The 23,366-nt window shown below is 48.4% G+C and overlaps 1 protein-coding gene across 8 annotated transcripts in view; it reads right to left on the bottom strand.

Moving 5' to 3' along the window:
* The window catches only part of LOC139407170 (protein enabled homolog), a 158,625-nt gene that overhangs the window by 37,474 nt on the left and 97,785 nt on the right, over nucleotides 1–23,366 (bottom strand). For 7 of the 8 annotated variants that reach the window (XM_071150695.1, XM_071150690.1, XM_071150693.1 and 4 more), the window contains exon 4: nucleotides 4,886–4,967. In XM_071150695.1, the coding sequence (XP_071006796.1) occupies nucleotides 4,886–4,967 (82 nt within the window). Of the gene's footprint in view, nucleotides 1–4,885; nucleotides 4,968–12,435; nucleotides 12,741–23,366 lie in introns of those variants that run through there. The other variant, XM_071150691.1, reaches the window with a different exon arrangement.

The following is a 23,366-nucleotide window of genomic DNA, read 5'->3' as shown; positions in this document are numbered from 1 at the left end:
TGTAGAGTCCATGCCCCGACGAATTGAGACTGTTCTGAGGGCAAAAGAGGGTGCAGCTTAGTATTAGGAAAGTGTTCCTAATGTGTTGTACACTCAATCACACACACTGATCCCTGGGATACCATGTGCTGCCCTGAGGCCATAGCTGAGTAGTGAGAGAGCTGTTTGGCTGAGTCCACGCCACTAGTCTGTCCAGCTGGAGCTACGAGTCAACAGCTGGGCCTTTTGCTCGCTATCCCTCTCTCACCCCTTTCCTCCTTTTCATTTGACATATGTTCCCTTGGCAATCAGTATTTTATTAAGATATTCCAAGCAGAGAGGAAGCAGCCAGGTGTAGTGTTGCAGACAGTACTAGTTTTAACTGTAGACAGAGCAGAGGCACACAGAGCAGAGATCAGCTCTGGAACAAGAACAAACTGGACCTCTGCATTACTGAAGGGTCACCAGCACTGACCACAGAACAGTTCTTAACCCTGGTGGTGTTAGGCTATTCCACGACAAGGCTCGATGATGGATGGGTGTATTGGAAAGCTACTATGAACAGACAGTCATTTAATCATTGGGGTTATTTATAAAAGGAAAGAAAACAACAGTGACCTTTAAAATACACCTATCACTAAAGATTAGAGTGTGAGCTCATGGTTAAGCATGCCTGACCTTCAGGCTAAATCTAAGGCGGAATTATAGACCAACAAAATTGTTAGTAAAAATAAAGCACTTTCAGGGTCGGGGTCGGTAGGCTCCTGATAGTAAACTGACCTCTCAATGAAAGTGTGTGTGTGTGTGTATGTTCACCAGTGCGTGCTTGCATCCTGGTGTGGAGGTGTTTCTGCATGTGCATGTTTTTGAGAGAGTACGGATAAGTGTGTGAGCCTGCGCGGGTGTAGCCTATAATCAACCCTCTCCACTCCATCTCCCCAGGGTTGGTCGGGCAGGATTGTAGTGAGTTTGCGTCACCGGGATGACATCAGGCATTAAGCACCCAGGCCAGTTACATTGACTGCAACAGCTAAATATAGATGAGGGCCGGACCAGAACAGAAGAGTCAGAATGAGGGGGAGGCTCAGGGCCAGATCCATTACACACACTAAAAGAACTCCTTTGAACACATTCAGGCCTTTTGCGTTTCTGGAAGAGAAACAAAGATTGGGTCAGATATCCTTACAAGGAGTTGTCCTACTACTCACAGTAAAGGAATGCTTCCTCTAACACTAGAGTAGGGCGCTATGGCACAGACCGACACATTGCTATGTCAGGATTGTCTCTGTATGATGTCATACACCAGCCAGGGAACATTCAGAACATTTGGAACGGTCCAGGGACATTCTTTACCGGGAGAATATGGTGAAAAGGTTTTCCCCCTGAGGCATATGTCTGAATGTGTACTGTAAGTATTTTAGACAAGGTAATCACTCAGCAAGCCTATTAGGACCAGGCCACCCACCTCTCAAACCCCCCTCCCTGTGTCTGTGCGCCGCATGTTAGCATGGAGCAATAATCCAGCTTGTTAATGACAGGGTTAATATCAAATCCGTGTCAGGAAACAAGTTCACGACTTTCAGATGGCAGAGAGCGGGCTGGGTCGACTTTACGAGGCTCCAACATAAACAAGTCACTTCATGAATTTGTTCTCCAGTACAAACTTGCGCATACCCACGCACAACCACGCACACCTGTGTAACACTAAGAACAAGGCCATTAAAAAAGGCTAAAGTACAGGATATGAACCAGAGATGCGATATACTCTATGTAACTGCATCTGAGTCGAACCTGGATGGGTATGAATGATGAGAGATTTTACAAACATACGATACGACGACACATTCCCAAGGCAGTCGCTACCAATAAACTGTGGCCAACTAAATGATCAAGTGGCCTTACAGCAGGCCTTGGTGTCTCAGTGAGTCTGCTGAAACAAGATGATTCATTTCATTCAAAGTGTATGTGTTGGCGGAGTTATAAATGATTGGATGATGGTGGCAGGTTTCATTAGGGGACAGGAAGGGACCACAAAGAGACCAAAAAGGCCAGATACACAACGACCGGACTGACACACGCACGCAAACAGACGTACACAAACACACAGAATCTTCAAATTCTTTCTTACTCACTGAACAATCGTCACGGTTAATTGTCCATAACGACTAGTGGCTACTAAAGAAACCAAATCTAGGCCCATCAACAAACAAATGTCATGTATGATTTATCTTTTGACTGTAAAGCTGTTAAATGAAAAATCCCATGGGCAGGGTGTCTGGGATTGAAACGTCCCTGACTCACACAGAACCAGTTCCCATAATGAGAACCTTGTCTCTCCGTCTTAACTTCAAATCACTGCAGTTCCTATACAGTCTGAGATGCAGACGATATATACTGCTGCCTGCTGCCATACCAGGATTCAGAACTCTGTTCATCATTCATAACACAGTACAGCACCTTGACCACCACCAGCCGCTGACACTACAACCATCACACGCACTCTCCCCCTATACTACCTGTCAGTCAGACAGAATATCTAAATCCACAGCATATTTCTCTGTAACCGGCTGGAGAACAAGGAGAGAAGGCCAGGGCCAATCCAACCTCCCAACACTCACTACTGAACTGCTGTGACACAGGATATGGTAATGGGAGGAAAGGGAGTTGACTTCAGTCACCTTCAATCCGGGTGGTTATATTGTCACGATGCCACGTCTTTGTGTACACAGGGACAGGACAGGAGGCAGTCCCTGTGTGGGCCTGTGAAATTAGGCTGCATCTAATTAAATAACATGTTACAGGTTTCTGTGATCAGGTGAGAGAGCAGCTGGCTCAGATTAATACTGCTGCTACAATGCTACACTGCACTGCCCCCACTGACGAATAGGGGGTCTCTTCTCCACACAGAGAAATACAGAGTTAGCAGCATACACTCATTACTATTACCTACGGGGGAATAGGAGTCTGTCAGTTTAAGGAGAAGGAAAAACAATTACAGGTACAATATCCCCTCTAAGACCCGCAAAGCAGAACGGACTGCATTAACCACGAGAAAACACAACACACTTAACCTTCTGTGAAAGCTGAATATGAATACGGAAGAGATCTCATGCCACGCATTATTGAGTGTGCATGCGTGTAGCAGGAGGGAGGCTCAGAGGATTTAGAGCAGTGGGTTTTTAGAAGTGGAGAGAAAGCCTTAGCCGAGGTCTCCTGAGAGTGATAGGGGCTCGCTGTAGAATAGCTTTTCATTAAGAAGGCCTCTGAGTATCAGTCCATTTCAGATCCTCGCTCGCTCTCTCTCTTGTGTGTGTGTGTGTGTGTGTGTCTGTGTGTGTGTGTGTGTGTCTGTGTGTGTGTCTGTGTGTGTGTGTGTGTGTGTGTGTCTGTGTGTGTGTCTGTGTGTGTGTGTGTGTGTGTGTGTGTGTGTGAATTAAGCCAGCTCCTAACCTTGTGCTGTAAGTTTACCATTGTACTCAGCAGGGGATAAGTGTTTTGTGATTCCACCGGACATGCTGATGTGGTGCTTGTTTGCTACAGCCTGCTAGTCACAGCCCCCCCATCATCCTCCCACCCAGCCCTGCTTTGCTCTACTCCAGGGGTGTCTGCCGCTGTGCCTGAACACAAACTGGCAACCATCAGCCTCTCCCGGTACAAGAATGTTGGGCTCCCGAGTGACGCAGCGGTCTAAGACACTGAATTTCAGTGCTATAGGTGTCACTACAGACACCCTGGTTCGAATCCAGTCTGTATCAAAACCGGCCGTGATTGGTAGTCCCATAGGGCGGCGCACAATTGGAGCAGCGTCTTCCGGGTTTGGCCGGTGTAGGCCGTCATTGTAAATATGAATTTGTTCTTAACTGACTTGACTAGTTAAATAAAAGGTAAAACTTTTAATACAAATGTTAGAGAACACCGCCTGCAGGCAACCAGACTCTCCACCGCCTGCAGGCAACCAGACTCTCCACCGCCTGCAGGCAACCAGACTCTCCACCGCCTGCAGGCAACCAGACACTCCACCGCCTGCAGGCAACCAGACTCTCCACCGCCTGCAGGCAACCAGACTCTCCACCGCCTGCAGGCAACCAGACTCTCCACCGCCTGCGGGCAACCAAAGTCTCCACCGCCTGCAGGCAACCAGACTCTCCAGCGCCTGCAGGCAACCAGACTCTCCAGCGCCTGCAGGCAACCAAACTCTCCACCGCCTGCAGGCAACCAGACTCTCCACCACCAGACTCTCCACCGCCTGCAGGCAACCAAACTCTCCACCGCCTGCAGGCAACCAGACTCTCCACCGCCTGCAGGCAACCAGACACTCCACCGCCTGCAGGCAACCAGACTCTCCAGCGCCTGCAGGCAACCAGACTCTCCACCGCCTGCAGGCAACCAGACTCTCCACCGCCTGCGGGCAACCAAAGTCTCCACCGCCTGCAAGCAACCAAACTCTCCACCGCCTGCAGGCAACCAGACTCTCCACCGCCTGCGGGCAACCAAAGTCTCCACCGCCTGCAGGCAACCAAACTCTCCACCGCCTGCAGGCAACCAGACTCTCCACCACCAGACTCTCCACCGCCTGCAGGCAACCAAACTCTCCACCGCCTGCAGGCAACCAAACTCTCCACCGCCTGGTTAATATGGGAGGGGACTGAGGGAGTGGTGAGGCTGGAGAGATGACATGCTTTGGGATCAATAGACCGTCCATATCCACTCTAAAGTACTTGGATCAATATATTTAGGCGAGCAGGCGCTGTCGAGCAGGGCAACTGTCCAATTGGCTCATATTTGATTGAAACACTGAACTCAAACAGGGAATTCTACTCAGAAGTGTGTGTAACGTCACTGGGCTGAGGAATAGTGTTTTGTTTAGTGTTCTTGTGTTCATTGGCATTGTAGGCCTAGATCTTACCTTCTCTGCATCTCCAGGTCCTCTGGCGAAGGTCCATTCTGAACCTGGGGGCTCTGGGGGCTCTGTCTTGGCAACGTGGGGCCTGTAGAGAGAACACAGAGATGGTCACACATCTGCTCGGAGAAAATGGCCTCTGGACTCGTCGCTTTTAACTTAAATCTCAACTCCTAAACATTGACGACAATGTAGTCTGATTTCTATTCCACCAAGTCGTTTCTCAGCATTTCTTTCAAAATCAGGATAGATCAAACCCAAACCGCACTTCAACTACCTCCTCCTAAACTCTCTTTCCTTCTCCTTTTCAGGCCAAACCGATCCTTTCAAGCATAATTCACTGTCGGCCGGCTGGGTTGTGACCTAATGTCTGATCCACTCCCAGAGCTGTCCATCAGCCGTCTCTCAAAGGTACTCCAAACAATCAGCAATCATATCCACTGACGGCACTGGACCGCTGCCAAAGGGTCATGGAGTGACAAAACCATTGATTATCTGGGGATTGTAGAGACAAGGTCATCGAAAGAAAACACAAACACACACAATCAATCAGTGAGAGAGCTCCACATGTCAGGGACCAAATATATATTGCTGTTGACAAAAGGTATACATGCTAAAGTGGTTTTAAGTGATTCAGTGAAGCCTACGTTCGATAGGTGAAAAGCCTCCACGGGGGTGGCCAGACTAAGAGTGTGTCGACGGAAGTTGGAGGGCTTGGATCTGCCCAAAAGAGAAGAATCGTCAGAGGCTGTCAGTATTCTGGCTGACTAGTGTCTGTGTCGAGCAGTGATACATTGATATGCTATTCCAGACAGACAGAGAGCAGGACAACGAGGAGTAGAGGGAGGGCTCCAGATCTGAGAGAAGAATACGGATTTGATCTGGAACGGTTTGGCAGCAGTGACTCCTATATAACCTTCTGTCCATACACCAGACCTGCTAGTGACAGTCCATCACAACCACCAGGTACACTCCTCAGCCACAAGCCGATCTGCTGAACAAGCATGTACCACCTATGAACTGCTACAAAATGGAATATAGTGTTGTGGATAAAGTTCGAAATGACAATTGCATGTGTACAACGTCTAAAGACCTGCATCACCACACCGTATTTTGGAGCCTTTATTGGTGTGGTTTAAGTTGATCAAAAACAAGTGAAATCACAAAAAAGGTGTCTGGACCCTTCAACAACATGCTATTTACATCAAAAATAGAGATTTGGTCATACAAAAAGAAAACGTATCCTTTAAAAGGCTCACATAGACCCAGCCTGGCCTCTTTGGCATGGGCCTCTGGATCAATGCAGCATTCAACAGGTGATGGGGGGGCCCTTGAAGCTCAGAGGGGCCCTGTTTACCAGGTATGGAGGTACAGAGTATAGACAATTATGTGATGGAGCTGAGCTGAGCTGACATTTTCTGTCTGTTTTCTTCGCCTACACTAAACAGCAGGAAACAGTGGCAATGGGTTTGAGAGGAAGACAGATGGAAGACAGGAGAGATACCACTCACTCCATAACAGGGCTGTTGTCTGGGTAATGATGGCTGCAGCACAATGACTGCCAGTGGTGCTTTGTGTGAGCAGGGAAATAGTCAGAAACGGATCCCAGGCCTGTTATAACGAGAGGGGAAATGAAATGTGTGACGGACAGTCTCAGCGCTGTGGTCACTCTCACCAAACAGCGGAAATGGTCTCTGATGATAAAGTAGTATCTCATAGATCCCAGTGTAAACAACACCAGTCCCCCAGAGCATGACCGGCAGCAGGCCTGAGATGTCTGTCTGGACAGTAACAGTGTTGTGAAAGGGCCCCTCCCCTCGCAGAGAGTTAGAAATTGAGCTAAATTAATTTTGGACATGGGACTAGGAGCAATGCATTCAGATAATCACGTTATGTAATGAGAAACAATAAGTAGCTACATGGGGAAATGTGTTTTCTTCCTGTACACCAGCACTGAACAGTAAAGAAACTCCAGCTCTCATCTACAATGTCTCGATTTATGTTGTGGAACGAATCACCCAAACCTAATAACAAAGCAGTTTCCTTTTCCAACCACTAAATCAAGCAGTATTAAGTTAGTAGCTAGCCATCTGGAGCAGATAGCATCAGGCAGGGTGGTGTGGGTGAGGTTTGCTCCATCCTCTGTCCACAGCATTACTGAATTACAGTCAGCCCTGCTTCTGTTTATATGTTGACACAGCCCATGCGTCCAGGATGACCGCACCCTCCATCAACACAGCCACGGTGTGTGTCTCTGTGTGTGTGTGTGTGTGTGTGTACTCTACAGTCAACAACTCACTCCACAAAATGGAACCAACAGGCTTCACCACCTTCCTACCCCTTTATGTACCCCCCCCCCCCACCCCCCCCACCCCAAATGCTTCTGTAGCAGTATTCAGGGTATCCAGAGCCAGGTAAGATCAGCACTCCCGGCTGGCCGGCACCCAACAGCACTTAGTCTCTGTAAAGATAGGCACTGAGTTTTCCGCCTCTTTTCAATCCTCTCACATCATTAGATCCCATACTGGGACTGAAATACTTCTGCTGCATGGCTTTACAATCCATCCTAACAACATTTTCTATGGCTAAAGACCGACAACAGTGCATCCACAGTTAAATAAACCATGTTTAATCAAGACTTCCCCGTTACTGAAATACAGACCATACATGATTCTCTGATTAATGCCCAAGAATGTGTCACTGGACTGAGAAACAAAATGGTAAGATCGCTATACCTCACAAAACAAATGCACACAAACACACAAATCCAGTGTAACAGTAGAAGTCCCATTGAGCCAGGGAGCAGAGAGAGCATCATCACACCTACATGATGGCAGGGAGACTGCAGGCCTCTTCTGACAGCAGATATACTGCCACAGTCCATCATTCAGGCAGTCTTTACGTGCTCCGACCACAGCCCTGGACCTAGTCTTAACCATAGACACAGTACCAACTAAAACCCCAGATCCAGTCCCAAACTCAGTCCCAGGCATCATGGCTCCGCTGGCAGCCACCCCATCTGCAGAGTCCTGGGAGCTCAGATAGAGCACCATGTTTCTGGACACACACAGCGTCCCGAGCTGCTACTAACAGTACGCCACGCCTGGAGCCAGGGCTACGCGGATGCTCAGGTCAATAAGACACACAGCAGACAGGCAGGGAGGAGAGGAGGAAGGGAGGAGGGAGAGAGAGAGAGAGAGAGAGAGAGAGAGAGAGAGAGAGAGAGAGAGAGAGAGAGACAGAGAGACAGAGAGACAGAGAGACAGAGAGAGAGAGAGAGGGGAGGGAGGGAGGTATTTACAGGATGTGGTCCCACGCTCCAGTTGGTCCGCGCGGCACACTTCCTGTTCTTGATCAATTATTCATGGGTGAAGGGCAGAGAACTGCCCCCCACCCCCACATCGCCCTTCACCTCATCACACCGTGTGTGTATCAATTCTAGAAACAAACCAAGTCAAAAACCCAGAGGGAAGACATAAAGAAATGGAAACAGAGACACAGAAAGTGGCACACAGAGTAAGAAGAGAGATGTATACTAGAGAAACAGCTACAAACAAGAAACCAGAGCTTTCCTTTGATCACACTGCCTTGGTGCGTTTCCCCACCGGACCGTGAAGGTATTGTACAAACAGCCTGATGGGCTCTCTTCTAATGTGTTATTTTCTAATTAACGACATGTGTTGGTTTCCTCCCTGTTACATCACACAGGTCTACAAAGGAGATTAAAGGAAGAGAGGAAGAGATGAGGGTGGTCTCTGAGGTTTTCCTCTTTCTGTGAAACAGCCATGTTGTGTTCCAGCCCCTTCCAGCCCCTGTAGTGTCTCTCTATTCCTACTTCACTGTTCCTGGGTCAGGAAGACATGATCCAGTCATACTGCTGATGAAGAGGACAGGTAGAGCCCTATACATAGTGCTGATGAAGAGGACAGGTAGAGCCCTATACATAGTGCTGATGAAGAGGACCAGGTAGAGCCCTATACATAGTGCTGATGAAGAGGACCAGGTAGAGTCATACATACTGCTGAATAAGAGGACCAGGTAGAGCCCTATACATACTGCTGATGAAGAGGACCAGGTAGAGCCCTATACATAGTGCTGATGAAGAGGACCAGGTAGAGCCCATACATAGTGCTGAATAAGAGGACCAGGTAGAGCCCTATACATAGTGCTGATGAAGAGGACCAGGTAGAGCCCATACATACTGCTGAAGAAGAGGACCAGGTAGAGCCCTATACATAGTGCTGATGAAGAGGACAGGTAGAGCCCTATACATACTGCTGATGAAGAGGACCAGGAAAAAGTTGGAGAGGAAATTATGACTGATGTACTTTAGTTGAGCCAAAATTACTTTTTGGGAGGCCATCTCGGGTAATGGTTATTGATCAATCATGTTGAGAGACGGGAGGCCGGCTCCCCACTGACCTGAGAGACCACAGGCCCAGTCTAATTACCCACAGTCCTCTACATTCTGCTGACAGGCCCAAGGCAGGAGACACTCAGAGTGAAATTACACATGACTTGGCAAAACAAACAATTACCATTCCACTCCACATGCATTTTCTGGTCAAATATACTGCTAGAAATGTGGGCTGTTAATAGTGTTTACTGTTCAGTGCGCTTCGGTATCAGAGTGGCAAATACATGTTGAACCATTAGTTATTTTCTCTAGTGACCAGTAGTAAGTCATTATAGTATCATGTGCTGAGAAGCTCCTGCTCATTTCCAACTAATCTAATTCCACCAATCAATAATCTAAGTAACAGCAAGAGGACCAAAACAAGTCTTAATCGCCACCAAAACATCAGCTGATTCTCTCCGTCTCACCATACAGATAGAGGTAAGCCACTTATACGTGTCAACAACAGAAACCTAATGCATCCCCAAGTGTTCTATCACTTTCCCAGAGTGACATTAACACCTTCTGGCTGCCTGTCTCATTACTTCAACCCCAACACTACTGCTGTAACACTGCGTGCAACCCGCACATGAATCCCCCCAGACGAGTCAGGAGAGTCTCGCAGCTTAACACTCACAAACATGCAGTGTCCAAACAATGGCTTCCCCATTTGTGAAATGGAGTGCTGCTACTGTTAACAGGCTGACAGATGTATGGTGTGAGGGCGCTGGGAGAAAAACGAAGAGTCGTCAGGGTACAGATGATTGGCCCTCCTGACTCCCCAGGTTCGCTATCCCTAGGCTATAAGAGTTTCACTGTAGTTTGGGCTGCCAATCTGGTTAAGCAGCTGTGATGGATGATGCTAGGTGCTGCATGTCAGAACATCTTCCTTTACGGTTACAGAAACAGCTTTAGAGGAGTCTAGCTGTCTGCGATGGCAGGCGGCCTGTGATAGAATATTAATGACTGCAGTGCAAGCATTCCTGTCTTAGGAAGACAGACACACAGTACAGACATGTAGACAAATGTAATGACGGGACAGGCCATATACACTACCCACAAACCCTTGCACCTTTCCAAGGTGGGGTCTTATTCTGGGGCAGAGGGGGAGACAGGGAGTCTAGGTGATGGTAGGACAGTGACCTCTCCCCTCTACTCCCCCTTCCCCCTGTCCTTAACAGGGATATCAGCATTACCCAAGGGAGGGCCACTGATACAGACGCAGCACCCCACACCAGGCCAGCTCAGGTGGCCGGATGCTTCAGCTCAGGTCTGACGTAACATCACCTAATAAAAGCTGCTCTGCTTGGAAACACTACGGCCATAAGCAGACGCAGCGCATATCCCTCCCTCCATAGTAGAAGGTAAACATTGTATTTCTGGCTCAGCCACAACGTTAGGGGAGGCAACCAGGGCTATAGAGCCCCAGACCAGGCCAGGCCAGCTGGCACCTGTGGATGAGGTCATCATGGAGCTCTGCCAACGCCTCGGAACTAAGCCCCTACGGCGCACTAGACCCCAGCCTCAGAACTAAGCCCCTACGGAGCACTAGACCCCAGCCTCGGAACTAAGCCCCTACAGAGCACTAGACCCCAGCCTCGGAACTAAGCCCCTAAGGAGCACTAGACCCCAGCCTCGGAACTAAGCCCCTACAGAGCACTAGACCCCAGCCTCATAAACTAACAGCCCCTACGGAGCACTTGACTCCAGCCTTGGAAACTAACAGCCCGTACGGAGCACTAGACCCCAGCCTCGGAACTAACAGCCCCTACGGCGCACTAGACCCCAGCCTCGGAACTAACAGACCCTACGGCGCACTAGACCCCAGCCTCGGAACTAACAGCCCCTACAGAGCACTAGACCCCAGCCTGGGAACTAACAGCCCCTACGGCGCACTAGACCCCAGCCTCGGAACTAAGCCCCTACGTAGCACAAGACCCCGGCCTCGGAACTAAGCCCCTACGTAGCACTAGACCCCAGCCTCGGAACTAACAGCCCCTACAGAGCACTAGACCCCAGCCTCGGAACTAACAGCCCCTATGGCGCACTAGACCCCAGCCTCGGAACTAACAGACCCTAAGGCGCACTAGACCCCAGCTTCAGAAACTAACAGCCCCTACGGAGCACTAGACCCCAGCCTCGGAACTAGCAGCCGCTACAGAGCACTAGACCCCAGCCTCGGAATTAGCAGCCCCTACAGAGCACTAGACCCCAGCCACAAAGATCCAGCACCCATGGGATAACCTCAAATGCAACTGTTTTGCATTGTTAGGACATTCCCAATTTGATTAGTAACCATGCATTTAGAGACAAAGCTTTCCACAGGGCACGCCGTGTACCGAAAACACTCAGCTTGCTCTGAACACTCCGAGTTAGCTGAACGGAGCTAACTGAACACCGGTGCTGTAAAGACGAGTATGAGATGGAGCAGCCAGGCACCGTTTGTCAGTCTGCTGATTCAGTCTTTGAAACGGTGTGTGAATTTCACTCTAGCATTCAGGACGATGGCTATCTGTATCTGTTCTGTCAGTACTGGAGGGTTGTTCTGGTTGTGTGGACTCGACAGAGCCTGTGCGTCGCTGACTTTGCAGCTTGGAAACTCAGTGACAAATTTGATGTGATTTTTTATTTGTTTCAAAGATCAGCCATGCACAGAAGCAGAGGTCAAGGCTGCCCTCTCTCTCCTTGCCTTTTCTCCTTCTGCCAGAAGCTTACTGTTGGTTGCTATAGGGCACCAATGTATGGAACACAGCTTAGCCAATCAGGAGAAAGAGCAACTGATCTGTGACCAACCATAAGAGGACTCATGTTCCTTCTGGCAGAACTGTGTCCATCAGTGCATTTAGAGTAGATTACACTACAGGCAACTAAAACCTCGTTTTCACTGACACCTCAGATAGAGCATAACAAATGAATGTTATACAATTTACATAAAGACTTGTGTTCGCACTACTTGATAAGGGAGGCACTCTTTAACTACTGCAATGATCCAGAGCATGCTGTCGGCGGTTTGGTAGCCTTACCCTCCATCACTGGCCTACCCATTACGCCCATCAGCTGTCCCACTATACAACATCACCCTACCCCACCTCATGGCACCAATACGCAACCAAATCTGCAACCCCTTCACCCACCACCCTACCAGTGCAGCTCTACTCACTGCTGAGGATGATCTGAGCGCGACTGATCTTCTGCTGCGGCTGGAAGCGGCTCACTCTGGGAGCAGGCATGTCTGTGGATGCCTGGGAGGCCTTCTCCTCCTCTGTCTCTACAGCCCTACACCAAGAAGCAGCAGTCTCTCCCCCTCACAGAAGAGCTAGAGGCAGCAGTCTTAGGGAGTAGAGCACCAAACAGCACAGCACCAACCCTGGGCTGGATCACACCAGGGGCCCTCGCTCTCTGGTTCTCACTGCTCCTGATGTCTCTCCCTCTCTAGTCTCCTTCCCTGATAAGTACAGAGTTGTAGTCTCTTGTAGGCACAGTGCTGGAGTTTCTCTCTCTGGGCTGTGCTGGGCTGTGCAGGGCAGCTGTTCTGTCAGTTTTGTTAGTAGCAATAGTAGTAGTAGCAAGCTGGCTGCTAGCGGAGAACCTCGCAGCAGCGTGGGCTATGGCAGTCTGGTGCCAAAGAGCATGAGCTCGTCAATAAAAAGTGTGGCAGGCAGTCGGGCGTCACGTCACACAAACCTCCATATCTACTGGGCGAATGATGCAATGGGGATCACATGGTGGTATGAGTTAAGAAACAAACACATGCCAGACATCCTGAGACACTGTGGTAGGTGTCGGTGTCTGCACCCCCTCCCCTTCTCTGTCTGTCTGCAACCCTCAAAGCCAGTCCCTGGGGCTGCAAAAACAAACTCATTTTGGCTCAGGAATGCAGCTTGTTTCTATGACAGAGTCCCTGGCATGGGTAGGCCACACACACACACAAACACATCCCAGACCTGGGTATAAATATGTATATTTGAGTATTTGTTATTTAAATCTTGTTTTATTTGTATTTGAATGGTTATTTGTAAAAACCAAATATTCAACCAAATTGTACTTGAAAGTATTTTCAAATACTATTTTCAAATACTTGGGTTAAATGCATGGGAGTTTGAGTGCATTTGAGTATTTTCAAATACATTCCAATATTCAACTACTTGAACGACTTGCACATGCCGCCGAGACGGGCTGTAAAGGCTCAAAATACTAAACAACTTGACATTTTGCCATTGTCCAAGGAAAACACAACTTCAAGGTCCAGACACAAAAGGAGACGACAGGGACCCGGGACCAACATGACAGACTATCAGTCAGCCCTGCTCCTGTGTTGTTCTCACACACTGAGGAGGTCATGGTAACAGGCATACTCGCTCTGTATTCTTCTCTGTCAACAGGCCATCACAACATGGTATTAATACCACAAAGATGCACGTTGATAAATCTACCCCTGATCCCTGACACCATGCTGGGTTGTGTTGCTAGGGCTGTAGAGGGCAGAACGGGGGCAGCACGGGGTGGTGGTTGAGGGGGGCCAGGGGACCCATAAAGAGAGGGACCCCACTGTGTAGAATCAGTGTGTTCAGCTGTTTGTCCCAGGGCACAGACCGGCGTCTGTCAAAATGAAGGTCCAAACAGAAGCTGTGGAGTTGACTGAAACACGTCTGAAAAGCACTGTCCCTCCGCCTTCTAACTTGTGTTTTGTAGCCTTACATGGCCCTTTCTCTCCCACACTGCCTCCTTTCTCTTCTCTCTCTACATCAATCTGTCCACAACCAGATGAAAAGGAGGGATTACAGCCAGACCACAACACCGACAGGCGTCCAGCGGCCTGACCATCCCTTCAGTCCAGTCCTCTTTTACCCATTTTAGGAGAACAGAGAGGAGTCCGACGGAGGACGGCTGTATGTCTGTCTGTATGGGTTACTGGACATGACTGACCAATCACAGAGTGACCTCAGGTCACAGCCCAGAACTAAGGTCCGCTACTGCCCAAAACATTTACCAGCAGACTGGCTCTCTGACTTTATACATAGGGATGGTCAGGCATGTTAAAGCTGAGATCTGCATAAGGTGAAACAGCGCCCCTGGTTGACCCAGGTGCAGTTGTTATTGTTTTGTTTTTTAAACCGAGGAGATGAGCTTCATGGTAGAAAAGAAAATCGGGGTACATAGTCTGCTGTTCTATCATGTGTGCAATGATGTTCAGTGATGTTCAGTGATGTTCAATGATGTTCAGTGATGTTCAGTGATGTTCAGTGATGTTCAGTGATGTTCAGTGATGTTCGAGGGGGGAAATAATGTTGTTTGAAGTAGCGTGGTGGTTTCCACACTAAGGATTCCAGCTTTGAAGTTAGGGTTTAATGTTGGACCTAGACATGGGGAGAAGACGGTTGCTTTGGTGTGACTGGAGAAGGGTCACAGACCTCCATCAGACTTAACCCCTCATCAGTCACCTGACTGAAATGTATTACCAAACTTCACATGGCCTCACCAGACCACAACCACCGCTTTGTCTCCGATCGTAACCGATCGCTCCTTTGTCCTGGTGCACACACACACATTCCTTCCTGGCAAAGAGGAAGAGAAAAAAAACACACCAATGCTGTTACTGTCCTGTTCTGACAACGGTTCAATTCACAGCACCTGGGACTCGAGAAGCAGAATAGGTGAGGTCTGCCAAGGTGTGGTCTAGCTGGTTTCTATGTAAACCAAATCCCACATTAAAAAATGTCCAATATGACCATTTTTAACTTGCTATCAAATAATTTCTGGCTAACAATTAAGTTCCTTACTGCGATAGTTTTAAATTAAAATGGTCAAAGAGAAACAAAATAGCTTCTTAGCAAAGAGCAATTGCTCAAGCAAGATTTTTTTCTAGGACTGTCTGGGAGTGGATCAAATGGGGAGGGGAAAACTGAAAACTAGCTGTTATTGGCAGAAAGGTGTGGAACTCTTTCTTATTGGTCTATTAACTAATTCACCGGGCAAGTCTACATCCAACCAAAACAGGCAAACATTTCAGGCAGTCTTCAAAACAGCTCTTAAACTAAAAGGGAATTATCATCATCATTATCATCATTTTCACAATTTCACAGTATTATTCCAACCTCAGTGTGGAAAAATATATAAAACACAGAAGGATCTCGTTTTTGACTGCAGTGGGCCTTTAAGCATTTCCACACAGACAGTCAGACAGCTCATAGTTAGATTATGCACTCATGTCTGTCAGCAGGCTACACCACCTTGTCACAGGCCTTATACAGAGCAAACATTACATTTAACCCCCGACCTCCCTGACCCTGACCTCCAGCAGTTCATCCCTTCTCTGCCCAGTGGTCCAGTGTGTTATCTGACTGGGAGGGAAGGTGGCAACAGACATTTTAGAAAAGCCCACATGCCTGAGTCTCAGACAGTAGCAGCACGGTGAGCACACAGCTCCTGTGTCAGCGTCACACTAACCAGACTAGCGCCGACTGCCTGCCATGTGATTCCAAGGCACACATTTCACTCTGCTAAAATTAGACAAGCTACTGTAGAGACTCCAGGGATATACAGAGCCTTCAGGAAGTATTCATTACCTATTGACTTATTTCACAGCCTGAATTCAAAATGGATTAAATATTGTTTTTCTTCTCTCCCATCTACAAACAATACCCCGTAATTAAAGTGAAAACATGTTTTTAGATATTTTAGCAAGTTTATTGAAAATGAAATACAGAAATATCTCAATCACACTAGTATTCACACTCCTGAGTAAATACTTTGTAGACTCTCCTTTGGAGCTGATTACAGAAAGAGTCTTTCTGGGTACGTCTCTAAGAGCTTTGCACACCTGGATTGTACATTACTTGCCCATTACTATTTTTAAAATTATTTAAGCTCTGTCAAGTTGATTGTTGATCATTGCTAGACATCCATTTTTAAGACTTACCATAGATTTGTAAGTCAAAACTAAATAGGCCACTCAGGAATATTTCATGTCATCTTGGTAAGCAACTCCAGTGTAGATTTGGCCTTGTGTTTTAGGTTATTGTGCTGCTGAAATGTGAATACATCACTCAGTGTGTTGGAAAGCAGAGTGAACCAGGTTTTCCTATAGGATTTTGCCTGTGCTCAGCTCCATTTTGTTTATTTTTATCCTAAAAAAAACTCCCTTGTCCTTCCCGATGACAAGCATACCCATAACATGATGCAGCCACCACCATGCTTGAAAATATGAAGAGTGGTACTCAGTAATGTGTTGGCCCCAAACATAACACTTTCTATTCAGGACAAAAAAGCATGTTTTGCAGTATTAATTAAGTGCCTTGTTGCAAACAGGATGCATGTTTTGAAATATTTTTATTCTGTACAGGCTTCCTTCTGTTCACTCTGAAAAGTATTATGGCTTGGGGGTAGATGCTGTTTAGAAGCCTCTTGGACCTAGACTTGGTGCTCTGGTACCGCTTGCCATGCGGTAGCAGAGAGAACAGTGGCTGAAGTCTTTTTTTTCTCTTTTTTTTTATTTTTTTTATTTAACCCTCTTTTCTCCCCAATTTTGTGGTATCCAATTGTTAGTATCTTGTCTCATCGCCACAATTCCCGTACGGGGCTTGGGAGAGACGAAGGTCGAAAGCCATGCGTCCTCTGAAACATAACCCAACCAAGCCGCACTGCTTCTTAACACAGCGTCCAACCCCACAGCATCCAACCCGGAAGCCAGCAGCACCAATGTGTCAGAGGAAACACCGTTCACCTGGCGACCTGGTTAGCGTGCACTGCGCCCGGCCCGCCACAGGAGTCGCTAGTGCGCGATGAGACAAGGATATCCCTACCGGCCAAAGCCTCCCTATCCACTTGTGTGTCGCCCCACGGACTTCCCGGTCACGGCCGGCTGCGACAGAGCCTGGGCGCGAACCCAGAGTATCTGGTGGCCCAGCTAGCATTGCGATGCAGTGCCCTAGACCATTGCGCCACCCGGGAGGCCCCATGGCTGGAGTCTTTGACAATTTTTAGGGCCTTCCTCTGACACCGCCTGGTATAGAGGTCCTGGATGTCAGGAAGCTTGGCCCCAGTGATGTACTGGACAGTACATACTAAACTCTGTAGTGCCTTGCGGTCAAAGGCCAAGCAGTTGCCATACCAAGCACTGATGCAAACCAATGCTCTCGATGGTGCAGCTGTAGAAACTTTTGAGGATCTGAGGACCCATGTCAAATCTTTTCAGACCTGCCATGACCTGACCTGCCTTTCAAAGCACTTCATGGCTACAGACGTGAGAGCTACGGGTCGGTAGTAATTTAGGCAGGTTACTAATTAATGGCATTAGTGCAGCGTATGCAACAGAACAGACAGCAGCTGCATCTACATTCAGCCTGCATGACCAGAGACCCAAACACAGACCACAGCAGGCCTCAGTCAACCATGTCAATACTGGATTTAGCCAGCTGTGAAACAAATAACAAGTCTCATAAAAAGATTGACTAGTGACTCCATTCCTCTCTTGTCCGGTGATGATCACCCAGTCTGGGAGTGAATGATATTGAGTCGCATGTGTCATTGAAGGCTTATCATGTCTAAAAGGGACACCTATTAGAATAGAAGTATCATCACCTAGGTTGATAAGAATATACTGTAGAAAACACTGGGGTGTTAAAACCTCTGGTAGTCATTGCTTCTGGGTGCAGTTCTATGTACGACCAACAGGGGGTAGAGAAGAGCAGAAAATCAGATCCATATCTCAACCACAGTCCTCAAACAAAGTTGCTCACACACAGGGTTGCTGTACCTCAGCTGTAACCTGTTCCAGCCCTCAGTGGTCGCTGTAGCCCCATCTAGTCAGTCCCAGCCCCGTGCTGGAGTATGCTGCTGTAAACAGCTTACTCAACACAATGGAACTTTGACTGAGGCAGGGCCAATTAAAGTGTCCAATCGGGCTTCGCCTCCCCTCTGTCCGCCTGGTAGGGCTTTGTCAAGGCCAGGCTAACACGCTCTGTATCCCAAAGCCTAGCCCGGGGGAGGCCTGATGAGGCAAAAGGTTCTTGGTTAAGACAGCTCACATTACAAACATTGTTGCAAACAGACAGACAGGGGAAATGGAGAAGGCAGAAATATCCCCACTCTCTCACACACATTGAGGATATCCTTATAGACCGTCAAAGTTCCAGCAGCCCCCAGGGTCTCCTCCTGTCAGCAGCAGGCTGCACCAGGCTCTGATAGTGTGATAACACCCACACCACTGGAGAATGCCTCATTAAAACAATTTCCATAACCAAGCACATCACTATCAGCTTATTATCACAGGCTATTAGAGAGCAGTGAGAACCAAGCATCCAGCCTCAGAGAGAGATAAGGGCTAGAAGTCAATGGGGTAAACAGGAAATGGTCTAGGCAGGAACAAAGAGATGAAGGACAGGGAGAGAGGCAGAGGGGCATAATGTTATCAGCAGCTAGGCTATTCAATGTTCAACGTTCCCTTATCAACTGTGTTAAACCTGGATTAATTCATACACAGTTGGGTCAAACCATCTTCTGACCAGTCAGTCTTGTTCCAAACACCTTGACAAGGACACTGAAATAGAGTGACTGCACTCAGAGCGGTGGCTGCTGCAATACGTTCATGACAGTGACTCTGAACTGAAAACACACTTTGAAACACAACCACCGTCGGATCCTTTCAAATGGCAGAAGATCCAAGCCTGCTCTGCAACCATCCTACCAAGCCTGCTCTGCAACCATCCTACCAAGCCTGCTCTGCAACCATCCTACCAAGCCTGCTCTGCAACCATCCTACCAAGCCTGCTCTGCAACCATCCTACCAAGCCTGCTCTGCAACCATCCTACCAAGCCTGCTCTGCAACCATCCTACCCAAGCCTGCTCTGCAACCATCCTACCCAAGCCTGCTCTGCAACCATCCTACCAAGCCTGCTCTGCAACCATCCTACCCAAGCCTGCTCTGCAACCATCCTACCAAGCCTGCTCTGCAACCATCCTACCAAGCCTGCTCTGCAACCAACCTACCAAGCCTGCTCTGCAACCATCCTACCAAGCCTGCTCTGCAACCATCCTACCAAGCCTGCTCTGCAACCATCCTACCCAAGCCTGCTCTGCAACCATCCTACCCAAGCCTGCTCTGCAACCATCCTACCAAGCCTGCTCTGCAACCATCCTACCAAGCCTGCTCTGCAACCATCCTACCCAAGCCTGCTCTGCAACCATCCTACCCAAGCCTGCTCTGCAACCATCCTACCAAGCCTGCTCTGCAACCATCCTACCAAGCCTGCTCTGCAACCATCCTACCAAGCCTGCTCTGCAACCATCCTACCAAGCCTGCTCTGCAACCATCCTACCAAGCCTGCTCTGCAACCATCCTACCAAGCCTGCTCTGCAACCATCCTACCAAGCCTGCTCTGCAACCATCCTACCAAGCCTGCTCTGCAACCATCCTACCAAGCTTGCTCTGCAACCATCCTACCAAGCCTGCTCTGCAACCACCCTACCAAGCCTGCTCTGCAACCATCCTACCAAGCCTGCTCTGCAACCATCCTACCAAGCCTGCTCTGCAACCATCCTACCAAGCCTGCTCTGCAACCATCCTACCCAAGCCTGCTCTGCAACCATCCTACCCAAGCCTGCTCTGCAACCATCCTACCAAGCCTGCTCTGCAACCATCCTACCAAGCCTGCTCTGCAACCATCCTACCCAAGCCTGCTCTGCAACCATCCTACCCAAGCCTGCTCTGCAACCATCCTACCCAAGCCTGCTCTGCAACCATCCTACCCAAGCCTGCTCTGCAACCATCCTACCAAGCCTGCTCTGCAACCATCCTACCCAAGCCTGCTCTGCAACCATCCTACCAAGCCTGCTCTGCAACCATCCTACCAAGCCTGCTCTGCAACCATCCTACCAAGCCTGCTCTGCAACCATCCTACCAAGCCTGCTCTGCAACCATCCTACCAAGCCTGCTCTGCAACCATCCTACCCAAGCCTGCTCTGCAACCATCCTACCAAGCCTGCTCTGCAACCATCCTACCCAAGCCTGCTCTGCAACTATCCTACCAAGCCTGCTCTGCAACCATCCTACCAAGCCTGCTCTGCAACCATCCTACCAAGCCTGCTCTGCAACCATCCTACCAAGCCTGCTCTGCAACCATCCTACCAAGCCTGCTCTGCAACCATCCTACCCAAGCCTGCTCTGCAACCATCCTACCCAAGCCTGCTCTGCAACCATCCTACCAAGCCTGCTCTGCAACCATCCTACCAAGCCTGCTCTGCAACCATCCTACCCAAGCCTGCTCTGCAACCATCCTACCCAAGCCTGCTCTGCAACCATCCTACCAAGCCTGCTCTGCAACCATCCTACCAAGCCTGCTCTGCAACCATCCTACCAAGCATGCTCTGCAACCATCCTACCAAGCCTGCTCTGCAACCATCCTACCAAGCCTGCTCTGCAACCATCCTACCCAAGCCTGCTCTGCAACCATCCTACCCAAGCCTGCTCTGCAACCATCCTACCAAGCCTGCTCTGCAACCATCCTACCAAGCCTGCTCTGCAACCATCCTACCAAGCCTGCTCTGCAACCATCCTACCAAGCCTCTCTACAACAAAAACACACATCCCTCCCTCTGTCCAAAACAGCCAGCCCTCATTGAGAAATAGCACCAAATCCATTGTGTGGATATTACTCAGGATAGTCCACAAATTAAGCTAAGGGAGTGCAGACAAGCAGCATAGTCTCCGTTTGTTCTAAGGCCTCTCTGTCTGAGGTCACTCTATGGGCTTGGCGCAGCACAGACTGCTGGAAATGGAAATGGAAGATAAGTTGCTGAGGTGGAAACCATTAAGTGGAAACTTTAGAGGGAAGAAACTACACCCGATTCAAGGTTGCCACGTTCACGTCTGTTAACTTCGATCACGCCGGCTGAGGTGAAAGTCTCAGCGGGAGCCAAAGACCTTAGGTGAAACTCGCATTTTATTCCAGTTCATTTTACATCTGATTCACAAGGACCTTGATTATATGATCATAAAAGCATGTCCAATAACCGTTTATGGGTAGTAGACTACAACCCGTTACACTATAGCTCAGCCAACTCGTTAAGGTACATAGACTAACAAGGCTCAAGATTCAAGGCCTGGTTATTCATATTAAATTTGATATATAAATATAAATATGAAACCCATAACGGTAGAGTCTTCCTCAATGGGCTTGACACCTTGTCCGGATGCCCGATAAACCTGCCCGCTCAACCCCATCCCCTTATCCAGACCATCTTTGGAGACCTTCTCCCATTCCGGACCATTGGCTGCGTGCACTCTGACTTTAAAATAGCCAGATTTGCTCCCCTCCTCAAGAAACCAACACTCAACCCCTCTGAGGTCACCTACAGACCGGTAACCCTTCTTTCCAAAACACTTGAGCATGCAGTCTTTTTTTGTTTTACTTTTTATCTCCAATTTCATGATATCCAAGTGGTAGCTACAGTCTTGTCCCATCGCTGCAACTCCTGTACGTACTCGGGAGAGGCTAATGTCGAGAGCCATGCGTCCTCCGAAACACGACCCACCAAGCCGCACTGCTTCTTGACATACTGCTCGCTTAACCTGGAAGCCAGCAGCACCAATGTGTCGGAGTAGACCCCGTAAAACTGGCGACCACGTCAGCATGCATGCACCCGGCTTGTCACAGGAGTCGCTAAATGGGACAAGGACATCCCGGCCGTCCAAACCCTCGCCTAACCCAGACGATGCTGGGCCAAATGTGTCTCCCGGTTGAGGCCGGCTGCGAAAGTCCGGGATCGAACCCGGATCTGTAGTGACGCCTCAAGCCCTGCAGTGCCTTAGACCGCTGAGCCACACTGGAGGCCCTATAGCATGCATTCTCTGACCAACTCTCTCATCTCTTTCAGAACCATCTTCTTAACTCTAACCAATCAGGCTTCAAGATGGGTCACTCAACCGAGACTCCTCTCCTCTGTCACAGAGGCTGTCCTTGATCTATTCGCTGCTTTCGACACCGTGAACCATTAGATCCTCCTCTCCACCCTCTAAGGGCAGGATGTCTCAGCCTCTGTACACTCTTGGATTGCATCCTATCTGGCAGGCCGCTCCCTCCAGGTGACGTGGAGAGGATCTACAGTACCAGTCAAAAGTTTGGACACACCTACTCATTCAAGGGTTTTTCTTTATTTTTACTATTTTCAAGATTGTACCATAATAGTGAAGACATCAAAACTATGAAATAACATATGGAATCAGCAGTCCCGTTCTGTGAGCACAAAACCATGCAATCTCCACAGACAAACATTGGCAGTAGAATGGCCTTCCACTTCACAATAACAGCACTTACAATTGACCGGGGCAGCTCTAGCAGGGCAGAAATATGAAGAACTGACTTGTTGGAAAGGTGGCATCCTATGACAGTGTCACGTCAAAAGTCACTGAGCTCTTCAGTAAGGCCATTCTACTGCCAATGTTTGTCTGTGGAGATTGCATGGTTTTGTGCTTGATTTGATACACCTGTCAACAACGGCTGTGGCTGAAATAGCCGACTCCACCCATTTGAAGGGGTGTCCAAATATTTTTGTATATATAGTATAGCTTACTTAGTCGTCCAATTCTTATTTCTCGTGCGTTTATGTTCTACTTTATTTTATAGTACTACTGATATTGATTAATGCATTGTTGGGACAGAACTTGCAAGAAAGGCATTTCACTTTACTTGTTAGAGCCAGGACGCAATATTTTTTCCATGGCCAAAACAAAAACACAAAGTAGACTAAACTGTTTGGTACTTTAAAAAGCTACTGTACGTAAAATACTGCATTCTATAGCTTGGAAAATACATGTGACTCTGGATGACAACATAACTATGCTTGTTTCCAACATTTGGGCTGTTTTCCTAAAGAAGTTCAATCCACTTTGTGTTTTCTTTCCTTGCCACAACAGTGATATTGGTATCGTCCCGGCTCTAGTACTTGTGCACGTGACAAAACTTGAAACATACCAGAGTTCCCCTATCACACACACACTGACCACTGTCAGCCAAGACATACATCACAAGACATACATCAGAACAACTAATTACATCAAATTTTACAAGAGCAGGTCCTCACTTAACATATGA

This window comes from Oncorhynchus clarkii, chromosome 4 (assembly GCF_045791955.1).
Source record: "Oncorhynchus clarkii lewisi isolate Uvic-CL-2024 chromosome 4, UVic_Ocla_1.0, whole genome shotgun sequence".
Classification (NCBI taxonomy): Eukaryota; Metazoa; Chordata; class Actinopteri; order Salmoniformes; family Salmonidae; genus Oncorhynchus; species Oncorhynchus clarkii.
Note: the sequence above shows the minus strand (reverse complement) of the source record. Positions and strands in the feature narration are given on the sequence as shown.